At 43.6% G+C, this 12,149-nt stretch overlaps 1 protein-coding gene across 1 annotated transcript; it reads left to right on the forward strand.

Moving 5' to 3' along the window:
• Positions 1-695: 695 nt before the first annotated feature.
• On the forward strand, positions 696-9,409 carry LOC140420107 (cystatin-like). Its single transcript, XM_072504127.1, has 3 exons — positions 696-1,012; positions 2,149-2,256; positions 9,129-9,409. The coding sequence occupies exons 1-3, from the start codon at positions 788-790 to the stop codon at positions 9,219-9,221; spliced, it is 426 nt and encodes a 141-aa protein (XP_072360228.1). The 5' UTR covers positions 696-787; the 3' UTR covers positions 9,222-9,409.
• Positions 9,410-12,149: the final 2,740 nt, after the last annotated feature.

Consider the following 12,149-nt stretch of genomic DNA (forward strand, 5'->3'; position numbering starts at 1 on the left):
CATTCCGAATTCTCCATCAGTGTACCTGAACAGGCGTCGGAGTGTGGCGACAAGGGGATTTTCACAGTAACCTTATTGCATTGTTAATGTAAGCCTATTTGTGACACTAATAAAGATTATTATGTACAAAACTTAAATACCTTTGCACCATTTGTAATGACCATTTTGAAATGTCTATTGTTTCTTTGACTGTATTGACGCACCTCAGAATGCAATATGATCAAAACCTGAATATTATTGCACTTTGCATGATGGTCATTTTGAAATGTTTGTAATGTTCTTTCAGATATTTTACAAATAAAGCACATTTTTGCAAAAAAGTAATCTAGTCCCCAGGCCGAACAAGGGTTTTATGCTGGTTTATCATGCCCCATTATCAATTCCAGGATTCTGTCTGGTTTAAATATAAGCTGCTCTCAACCTGCCCAACCACCTTCAAGGATCTGTGTACAAATACCCCACAGGTCTCTCTGCTCCTGCATTTCCTTTCAAATTTCAACTTTGTGCTTGGAGCTGTTCTTTTCGCTGGTGCTGGGACAGTACTTTTGGAAGGCACTGGGGCCACTATCCAAGATGACTCTTTGGAAACTGCACACTTGTCCTTGCACAACTCAGCCCATCCAGTTTGATATGTCAGTCAGAGTCTCAGGGCCGCCTCCCCGCGCTCCGGGTTGGCTGACTGACGCTGATGGCCTCGGTGACGGACAGAGCCCGGCCCTGCGGCCGCTCGCCATAAAAGCGGAGGGCGTTGTCTGTGGAACGTTGTGTTTTGAAGAGACGTGATAAGATGGCAATGATGATGATGATGATGATGGGGGCGCGGGGAGCGGTGGCTCTTGTGTTGCTGGCGTCTTTGGCCGTTTGTTCGCAGCTACTGGGGGCGCCCAGGCCCGTATCCCTCACCGACCCGGAGATGCTGACAGCAGCGCAATTCGCCGTGGCCGAGTACAACAAGGCTTCCAATGACATGTTCGCCAGCAAGATCGTGAGGTTCATTTCTGCCCAACAACAGGTAAAGACCCTGGCAGAGGGCGAGTGTTCAACTCCTTTCTCGAGGGAGAAAAAGAGCCCGAGTTTGGGCTAGAGAATCTGGCTTCAAACTCTGGGCAGGTTTGACAATACCTTGCAAGCAACTGGGGATGGGGAAAGGTGCTGTGTGTTTGGGTTAATGCCCATTAGAGCTGAAAAACAGATAGTAAAACCCTACAATGTCCCAAGCTGGGTATCAAGAGGCTATTCTTTAAAACATCCTTGTTTGGGAGACACCGGAGGAGCGATATCAATTGTGAAATTGGGAATGCTTTAAAGTCTGGAATCGAAGTGTGCAGATATCTAAGATAGGCTAGAGCATTGCTGCCTCACCGCTCCTGGGACCCGGGTTCAATTCCGGCCTTGGGTGACTTGTATTGTTTGTACTTTTTCACCATGTCTGTGTGGGTTTCCTCCGGGTGGTCCGGTTTCCCCTCAGTCCAAAAATGTGCAGGTTAGGTGGACTGGCCATGTTAAATTGCCCCTTTGTTTCCAAATGGTTAGGTGGGGTTACAGGGATAGGGTGGAGGTGTGGGGTGCTCTTCCCAGGGCTGGTGCAGACTGGATGGGGCAAATGGCCAACTTCTGCACTGTAAATTCTATGATTATGGAGAAAGGGAGGAGGCGATGAAGGAATTTGAAAACTAAGGTGTAAGAAATGGAGGTATTGTTGGACCAGGAGGAGTGGATCCACTAAGACACTGGAAATGTAGCATATGTATTAACTCAATAGCTTTGATAGACTTTTCTCGGTGGTCACAAATGAAACTTGATTCGCCACTGAAAAGTGCTGCAAACTGTTAAATAACTGACTGCAATTTCACTTTCTAAGTCCATCAGTGTGATTGCCTGGAAATGGAGTTACATAGTGAAGGAAAGCCAACAGAAAACAATTGAAGGATTAATGGTTTAATTGAATTGGGAAAATTAAAATTTCTGGTGTCAAATTCTTGGTCTGTGTGCCCTTGCTTCATTTGGATTACATTTTGTGCAGAAATAATTATTTTGGGAGTATTTAACACTTGCAGAAAATCATTCTTACATTTTGGTTCAAGCCTTCAGATTTTTACTAATCTGGATTTGTTGTTTCTTTTAAAACATTGTTTTCTTCCTTTTTAGATTGTTTCTGGGGTAAAGTACATTCTGCAGGTTGAAATGGGGAGAACACAATGTAGACTGGGACATGTTGATGATCTGCAAATGTGCGAACTCCATGAATCTCCACAGGTAATTCTACATTTTGTCTTTTTAATAATTTGCAGATTTTGGGATCTACTTGGTGGTCTCTGGCCCACATAGCTAGGGTACAAATTCAGAATCTAATTTAGTAGCCAATTCAAACTGACTTTTCTACAAAACATTCTTTGTGCCAATTCCAGTGCTTCATAGGACAAATATTTTGTTATACGATTTGGGTTCTTTAAATTTGAATGAACTTGTCTTGGAGTAGCATCCTGTACACTTAATCATAGAATCATAGAATTTACAGTGCAGAAGGAGGCCTTTTGGTCCATTGGTTCTGCACCAGCCCTTGGAAAGGGCATTCCACTTAAGCCCACACCTCCATCCTATCCCAGTAATCCCACCTAACCTTTTTGGACACTGATGGGCAATTTAGAATGGCCAATCAACTTGCAGATCCTTGGACTGTGGGAGGAAACCCACGCAGACACTGGGAGACCATGTAGACTCCACACAAACAGGGACCCAGGTTCCTGGTGCTGTGAAGCAACAATGCTAACTACTGTGCTACCGTGCCACTTGTTTTGGAGCACACACATCTTGAAGTAATGTGCAGAGGCTTTACAATCCTAGATTGGTTTTGTAACACTTGTTCTCAGCAGCTTTTCCCTGAAGAGAAGCAAGTAGCTTCATAACTGGCAGCAGAATCTTTTGTGCTCCTCCAATTCATTAGTTAGGGGCAGCCTAGCCACTTTCTTGATGTATAAGATATGTGCCTGGGAATGATATGGAAGGGAAGAGGACATTTGTGCTGTTGCCAGCATGGGAATAAAGTCTTACAAACATTACTTGAGGCCAAAATATAATCTTTAAGTTATGATGGTAGTTCTTATTTTTCTTTCTAGAAGCTAGCTCTAGCTAGAACATATCTAACTCCTTCATGACTTGTGTGCTCATAGTGTTCTGGGTCAGGGTTAAAAAACAACACTCACAAACAGGTACAATAATATAGTCCATTTTTGTTCTTCCTCCTACTAAAATCCTTCTCGATTAACAGTCTCTTTGAACAAAAAGGTCTCTGCACGATCTGTCCATTTCTCTATGCCTCGGCATTTCTCTTTAAAGTCAGATCATTTAGTTCAATTTGATCATAGAGTCCCTTGTAATTCTCCAACATTTGCGCATTGGTTATCACATCTTTCAGGCAGTCAAATGCCTGTCAAGTCTGCTGTCCATTGAAAATTGTTGCGCTTCTTGACAAATCTGTCAGTGGAGTGACCACTGCTAAAATTGGGTACAAATTTCCAGAAAAATCCACTCATACCAAGAAATCGCATTATTTCCTGCTGTGTCGAGGGTATTGGAAACTCCCCAATAACTTTCGTTTTCACATCCTGTGAGACCATTTGACCCTGTTCAATTGTATGGCTAAGGAAAGTGACTTTTGGCTAGGTCTATCACCAACCCTGCCTCCTGAAGTCGATCAAATAACTCCTTCAGATGTTTTAAATGTTTTTTCCATGTCTGGCTGAAAATTACCAGATCGCCTCTGTATACCGCACAATTGGGTAATTCTGAAACAACTTTGTTAGTTAACGGTTGAAATGTGGTTGGGGCGTTTTCCATGCCAAATGCCATAACTTTGAATTGGTATATACCATCTGGAGTCACAAAAGCTGAAATCTCCTTCGCCCTTTCGGATAAAGGTACCTGCCAGTAACCTTTATACGTAAATCCAGTTTGGAAATAAAAGCGGATTGTCCCACTTTCTCAAGGCAATCCTCCAAACGTGGGATAGGATAAGAGTCTGTTCTTGTAACTGCATTAACCTTTCTATAGTCCACACACAACCGTTGGGTCCCGTCTGGTTTTGATACCATCACTATGGGTGAGCTCCATTGGCTGCAACCCACTTCAATTATGCCATTATTAAGCATACACTCAATCTCTTTGTTAACCTGTGCCAATTTTAAAGGGTTAAGTCTGTCTGGATGTTTGATTGGAACAGCATTTCCCACATCTACATCCTGTATAGCCATTTTAGTACTTCCCAATTTATCTCCACAAACTTGCCCATGTGATATCAATAACTCTTTCAGGTCAGTTTGTTTTTCCTCTGGAAGATAACTCAACAATTTATCCCAATTTTTAAGAACATCCTTATTTTTCAATTTAATTTGAGGTATGTCAAATTCACAGTCATCTGGATTTGGTTTGTCACTTTGAGTTAGAATCATTAAAACCTCCTTTTTCTCTCCTTCCATGTCAAAGTACCTTTTAAGCATATGACATGTTCAGTGATTCTTCCTTCTATCTGGTGTTTTTACCACATAATTCACCTCACTTAATTTCCTTTCAATCTGTAAAGGTCCACAAAACCTTGCTTTTAAAGGTTCACCTACCACTGGTAACAACACAAACTTTATCTCCAATCGCAAAACTATGAACTTTGGATTTCTTGTCTGCTACCCGTTTCATCACATTTTGTGCAACTTTTAAATGTTGTCTAGCCAATTCACCTGCTCTATTTAATCGTTCCCTAAAATTTGACATGTAATCCAATAATGTATTTTCCGATTTCTCACCCACCAATTTTTCCTTAATCAATTTAAGTGGTCCTCTTACCTCAAGACAAAATTAGTTCAAAAGGACTAAATTTGGTTGACTCATTAGATGCATCCCTAATTGCAAACAGTACACATGGAATTCCTTTATTCCAATCCTCTGGATAATCTTGACAATAAGCCCTCAACATTGTCTTTAATGTCTGATGCCACCTTTCTAATGCTCCCTGCGATTCTGGATGGTACGCAGTTGATTTAAATTGTTTTATTCCTAAGCTATCCATAACTACTTTGAATAACTTTTGAGGTAAAATGTGAACCTTGATCCGATTGTATTTCTGTGGGTAGTCCATATCCAGTAAAGAATTTAAGTAACACCTCAAATCTTTTTAGCTGCAATATTACATACTAGAATGGCCTCTGGAAACCTAGTAGACACATCCATTATAGTCAAAAGATATTGATTCCCACTTTTTGTTTTGGGAAGCGGTTCTACGCAATCAATTGGGGCCCTTGTAAAAGGATCCTCAAATGCTGGAATGGGTATTAAGGGCGCTGGTTTTATCACTGCTTGAGGTTTCCCTATCACTTGACATGTGACATGATTGACAACATTTAACTACATTGTTATGTAGTCCAGGCCAATAAAAATGTTTCTGGATTTTGGGTTGAGTTTTCCTTATCCCCAAATGACCTCTCACTGGTACCTCCATGTGCAACTCTACACCTCCTTTCTATACCCTACCGGCAATACTACTTGATGAACTTCTGCCCACTTTTCATCTGCCTGCATATGTAAAGGTGTCCATTTGCTCATCAAGACATCATTTTTGCGGTAATAACACTCTGGTATACACTCAGATTCCTCTTCCGTGTATGCTTTCTGATACATCTGTTTTATTTCTATATCTTTCTGTTGTAACTCCGCCAATTTTCCTGAACTAAAAATATCCGTCTCATCCTCCACCTGCTCTTGTTCTTTTTCAACCATCTGATCAAAAATCGTTTCTGATAATTGCACTTCAGCTTCATCTTCACTCTTTGATTTCTCCTCTTGTCTTAACCTGTGACTTTGCGGCCTTGTTACTACACAATCCGGAAAAATCCCAGGATATTCGTCCTTCAACACTTCAGTTGACTGATTTTCCACTGGCTTATCAACCACCATAGGCATCACTCCCACCTGCGATCCAGCTATATCATTACCCAAGATAAACTGTATTCCTGGACAAGATTGTTTCTCTATTACTCCTACTACCACATCACCACTTTTCACTGGACTTTCCAACCTTACCTTGTATAATGGAACACTACTCCTCTCACCCTGAATTCGACATATTACCACCTTTTCTGCCAACATTCTTTCTAAGCTACATAACTCCTCATCTCTTACCATTAAAGATTGACTAGCTTCCGTATCTCTTAAAATTGTGACTTCTTTACCTACTCGCCCTGGTACACATGAGTAAACTTTACCCACACAAGTAAATTCTTTAAAGAGATCTGGCACCTTCTTATCAATCATCTCTTGATCAGGCTGTACAATCTTTTGCACTTCCTTTGCTTCACTTGGACTTTCCTTTACCACTTTAACAAACCCCACTGTCTTATCCTGTTTTACCACATCAGCCTTCCCAGTGCTTTTCTTCAACCACCAACACTGATTTTACATGGCCTAGTTTATTACAGTGAAAACATTTGAAACGTTTCATTACTTTTCCACCCTCCTGGATTTATTTTTTAATCTGAGGTACACTCTCCTTATTATCTCCCATCTGATCACCTTTACTTTTACCACTTGAGTATTTCTCATGTCCCCAGTTGCTATCCTTCACAGGATGAAACTGATGTTGGAAACCAAGCTTTGATTTATGAACTAATTCATAATCATCTGCCATTTCTGCTGCTAACTTCACAGTTTTAACCCTCTGCTCTTCCACATGAATCTCACTACATCAGGAATTGAATTTTTAAACTCCTCAAATTATAATTTCTCTGAGAGCTTCATACGTTTGGCCTATTTTCAAAGCCCTTATCCACCTGTCAAAATTACTCTGTTTGATCCTTTCAAACGCCATGTATGTTTGACCAAATTCTTTCCTTAAATTTCTAAACCTTTGTCTGTAGACTTCAGGCACTAGTTCATATGCACCCAAGATGGATTTTTTTCACCTCATATGACCCAGATACCTGCGGTAGTGATGCAAACACTTCACTAGTTCTACCTACCAGCTTTGTTTGAATCAGTAATACCCACATGTCCTGTAGCCATTTCATTTGTTTAGCTACCTTCTCAAATGAAATGAAAAAGGCTTCTATCTCCTTCTCGTCAAACCTTGGCAATGCTTGGACATATTTAAATAGATCTCCACCAAGCCTTTGGCTTTGACGCTCTTTCTCACTATCCTCATCACTATCATCCAACTGTACGTTTCCCTTTACGTCTGCCAATTTTAACTGTCATGTTTCATGGCCATTTTCTGAAGTTCAAACTCTCTCTCCATCTTTTTCCCTGATCTGTATCTCCCTTTCTCTTTTGTTTTGTTCTGCTAGGGCTATTCTTTCTTTTCTCCTTTCTTCTCTCTCATGCGTATTCAAGCTGCTTTGATTCTTTCTCGTGTTCCATTTCTTTAATTTGCAACTGAATTGGTTGCCATTTCCAATGAGTCAAACTGTATCTCCGGCAACTTTAAATGCTCAGCCACTGCCATAATTACCTAATCTTTTTGCATTTTGTCAGGTAATGTTAACTGCAATGTTTTTGCCAAATCTAACAGTCTGCTTTTAGTCTCTGTCTGTAAGGTACTGCATGTGACCGTCTCCACCCCCAAAAACTTCTCAGCCTCTGAAAGAGCTTGTCCACAACACACTCCCCACTTAAACTGAAATACCACACCTGAAAAGCAACCACAATATGCTCGCCCCTCACTGTCTTTAAGTTCACCTAAGCCGATCCAATAGATAGACTTTTATCCCCCTTGAGCCCCCAATTGTTATGGGTCAGGGTTTAGAGAATCCCACAGTGTATCATGGAGTTCACCTGACCCACAACTTTTAATAGATTGTGGTATGGGGAGCACACGGCTCACTCTACGGGTATGGTACAGCAGACATGGACCAGTGGTTTTTAAAACAAAACCATGTTTATTCTATGAACTCAAGTTAACCTTTTTAAAACAAACTGAATATCTTAGCAACCATTAATTCAAATACACCCCCAAAGAATACAACACTAAATAACTTGTATGCTGTCCTTTTACCATCCAAAAGACTTAACAAACCTTCAAACAGGAGCACATTAGGTTTACATTCAATACTGAAATCTTTTTACAATTCTGAATTCACCAAATGATTAAGAGAGAGTCCTTCATGGCAGAGAAGGCAGAGAGCACAGCAATACAGCTGCTTTGTCTGACTTCAGCTCCACACTACAAAAAGACAGACATGCCCAAGCTTTTCTCCAAGTGAAAGCAGAAGTGGAGCTCAGTGCCACCCACTCTGACATCACTGCAGTAACATGAGCAGCTCCATTGCTTAAAGGTACATTTCTTAAACACCCATTTCTTAAAGCGTACTCATGACAATAGGATTATTAGAAAGGGTAAGAGAGGATTGAATACACCGATTATTCCCTTGTCTAAAATGTTGGGAACTAAATATGATGAAAGGTAAAGTGATGATCCTGCGAGATCCTCCGCGACACTGACAGCCCGCCCGCGCCTGCACGTTTCCTGATTGTGAGGTGGCCCGCACTTGGAAACCCTGTTGACCGGCTGCAGGAATGGAGAATCTCGCTGCTGGCTCACCGGAACCATCTTTAATTAAATTGTTTCTGGCTAGATGACCATGGTACCGTACAATGGTCATGAGTTTTGTCCAACATTACGTACCAATATTATAATGCTGGCATGTTTGGGGAGGGAAAAAGCATTTATTAACAACAGAATGGTGCTTACTGATGTGAAGTTAGGTTTCAATTTAAGGATGAATTCTTGGGTAACTTCTGATATTGTGCAGGAATCTTTGTCTTGAGAAAGCACAATGTAATCATAAAATACTTGGTGCTATGGCAAACAAAATAAATGTTTTGTTTCCTTGATTTGCTGAACATTTTAAAGCATTTCATCAATTTTCTCCAATGGATTAAAATTTTACTTCTGTTCTCCGACATCATTGGAAATAGTTTCTTCCGTGTTTAAGCTACTCCGAAGGGCCTGTTCCTGTGCTGTACATTTCTTTGTTCTTTGTTCTTTGTCATGTCTCCTCCAACAAGAACAAACAATGATCTAGTTTAAGTAACAAACAAATAAATTCTGGAAAGGCTATCAAATTTCCAACAATTTTATTTTTCAGAAAAAAATTTGCAACTTTCATGTTGTTTCAGTCCCTTGGGAAGAAGAAATTTATCAGCTGCCAAAGTCGAAATGCACACAATCAAAAAATTAAATTTCTACATTGCTGCAGATTAATTTTCACTTGGTTAATTCTTTAATAATGTTTTCAGTATACTGTACCAATGGAAACTATAGCCTTTATTATATGAAAATCATGATGTATAAAATTACATGCATCACCTACAAAGCAGAATTCCTGTAGCTTCCATTAAAGCTAAATAAAAGTGTCTTAACACAGAACTTGGTGAGTCAGCAACATGATTTCTTTCTGCATCTTCGTGCATCCTTGATTCTAATAATTCCTGCTTTTAAATCATAGAATTTACAGTGCAGAAGGAGGCCTTTTGGCCTATCGAGTCCACACTGGCTCTTGGAAAGAGAACCCTACCCAATCTCACACTTGCACCCTATCCCCATAACCCAGTCCCACCCAACACTAAGGGCAATTTAGCATGACCAATCCACCTAACCTGCACATTTTTGGACTGTGGGAGGAAACCGGAGCACCCGGAGGATACCCACGGGGAGAACGTGCAGACTCCGCACGGACAGTGACCCAAGCCGGAATCGAACCTGGGACCCTGGAGCTGTGAAGCAATTGTGCTAACCACTATGCTACCATGCTGGTTAAGATCAAACGCAAGATTGGGTGCAATACATCTTGTCAGCTTGGATCTTTGAATTGTTTCTTCGAGCAAGCAAGGAGATGGATTAAGTGTTTACCCTGTCCACCCTATGCATCGGCTTCGTAACTTTTAAGAAAGGAATTTAATAAAAATTAAATGTTATGGTAAATTTGTCATGTTTTAATGAACCTGATTGAAAATCGCAGGCTTAAATTAGGAAAAGCTATTGGAGGCTGTGAAGGAGATTGCGTGAATTCTTGTGTTTCTTACAGTTGAGTAGGTTGTGGGTGCAATCTTCTGGCCTTGTTGCACTCGCGCTCAAGCGGAACGAGGCGGGAGACCAAAAACGGGAACCGCACCAGACGCCAAACAGTTTGCAATGCAACCAGTCTGCTCCCCTAGGTGAATTCGGAATCCCGCCGGAGCGTTGCAAGAATCCAATTATCACCACTTCAGGCACATTTCCATGCAATTAACGAGAGCCACCTGTCATTCAAGGGCCTCCTGTCATTCACCAGCCTCCCAGCAAGTGCTCACATTGACGCCAATTAGTATTCCTTCTTAAAAACGTGAACCTGACTTTCTGTGGGGAGCCAAGGAGGTGAGAAGCCATCTCTGCTCACACAGGCAAAGAACCTGGGAGTGCTGGGCTTGCTGCCCCTGTCCACTATGGGGGGGGGGGGGGGACCCTATGCAGGAGTGGGCTGCCGTGGGGGGGGGGGGGGGGGGGCTGGTGGCAATCGCTTGCGGCACCACCATGCCAACCCTTGGGTCCAATCTCCATTCCGGAGGCAACCCTGTCCCTGCCCGTCTGCCCCACCGATCACCCATAACCCCCAATGACTGCTGAGGCCTCTGGCTGCGCGGCTGAAGGCAATCGCTCATGGAGAATTGGCAATCATGGTTAAGTGAGCACTTGACACATGCCAAGTGGGTTCCCGGCGGTAGGCGGGTCATGTAGCATGGGGGAGTCATTGCCTAGCATTCCGATTGCACCTTGATGCCTGGACGCTGTGTGGGAGTCTAACACCACACACACAGCAGCCAAGATCCGAACATCTAAGGGATGGGACACAGCTCCAGGGACATGACCACGGCTGGAGAGTGGGTAGGTGCCACGGGGAGGGGGGTTGCCTGGAGAGACTGGCAACGGGTCCGTGGGTCAGCCCGCATTGCGGAAGAAAGTGACAGAGACATCATAATGTTTGGACAAAGAGTTGTTTAATGTACTGTACAATACACCATTTCCGATAGTGCTCCCAACCCCTACCTAACCCCTTTCATCTATCCCAGTGCCCTCAGTGATGCTCAATGTGCCTGGACCTCCTAGCTGTACCGCTACGTCTTGGTGTTTTCCCAGGATGCACATCTGAGGTGGAGGCAGCCAGCTGCTTACTTCGTCCCGTGGCCTTTGATGACCCTGGCAAAAGCGTCTTCTGGGGCCGAAGGGCCCGGGCTCACTTGTCGACGACACATGCACAGCCGTGCCGCCCTGTCCCAAGTGCTGACCATGAGACGCGGCCTCATCAGAGGGGTCGAATTCGGAGGGCTGGTGCCCACCATTGCCGCCCGATGGGACTGGGTTGGCACTCAGCGCCCCTTCCTCCCGGTCGATATCCATAGGCCCTGGAGTTCACCTTGGGATGGAGGGGCAACTGGTTCAGGGCCCGGCTGCCCCTGCATCATATTATTCTGTCAGTCCTGGTGGTTCCCCATAGTCCGCACCATCGTGTTGATGCCCTCGGCAATGCTTCTCCGTGACTGGGACACATCGCACACTGACTGGGCCATTCCCATCTGAGAGCGGGACATGTCCCACAGAACCCCATCAAGGTTGGCCTGGTACTGGGTGACATCCCCTGTTGAGGCAGACACACTGCTGAGACCCGACTGCACAACATCTTGGACACATTCACTCATGGTGCCGACATCGTGCACCAGGCTCTCCACTGCAGACGCCACCCTAGCAGTGTTGGCTTCGGTGCCACTCCTATGCCCGTAGCCTCTGGGACTCCTCCAATCGGCTATGGATCTGCTGGACTGACGCTGACATCTCCCTCTGTACATTCAGGTTGGTCCCGATTGTCCCCATCAGCCCCGGGTAACTCTGTTCCAGAGGCTCAGCATCTGTCTGGGACCCAGCTGGGTCTAGGGATCCAGCTGACTTCCAACTGCTGTCTCGCGGGGGGGGTTCCTGCCTCCACCAGATCTACATCAGCAGCAGTGTGGTGCTCACCAGATTGTGCCCCAGAAGCCTGACCACTAACATTTTGCACCGAGATGTGTGTATCTGTGCTGGTGGAGGGTGTGGATGACAGCTGTGCCGCGACTATAACAGTTGAGTCCTTGGAGCT

Source organism: Scyliorhinus torazame, chromosome 1, assembly GCF_047496885.1.
Source record: "Scyliorhinus torazame isolate Kashiwa2021f chromosome 1, sScyTor2.1, whole genome shotgun sequence".
NCBI lineage: Eukaryota > Metazoa > Chordata > Chondrichthyes > Carcharhiniformes > Scyliorhinidae > Scyliorhinus > Scyliorhinus torazame.

What these genes read in the sequence shown, in the direction of transcription:
- LOC140420107 (XM_072504127.1), top strand. Translation starts at nt 788, where the DNA reads ATGGCAATGATGATGATGATGATGATGGGGGCGCGGGGAGCGGTGGCT. An exon ending in TCATTTCTGCCCAACAACAG is followed by an intron (nt 1,013 to 2,148) that starts GTAAAGACCCTG and finishes CTTCCTTTTTAG; the next exon opens with ATTGTTTCTGGGGTAAAGTA. An exon ending in AACTCCATGAATCTCCACAG is followed by an intron (nt 2,257 to 9,128) that starts GTAATTCTACAT and finishes TTTATTTTTCAG; the next exon opens with AAAAAAATTTGCAACTTTCA.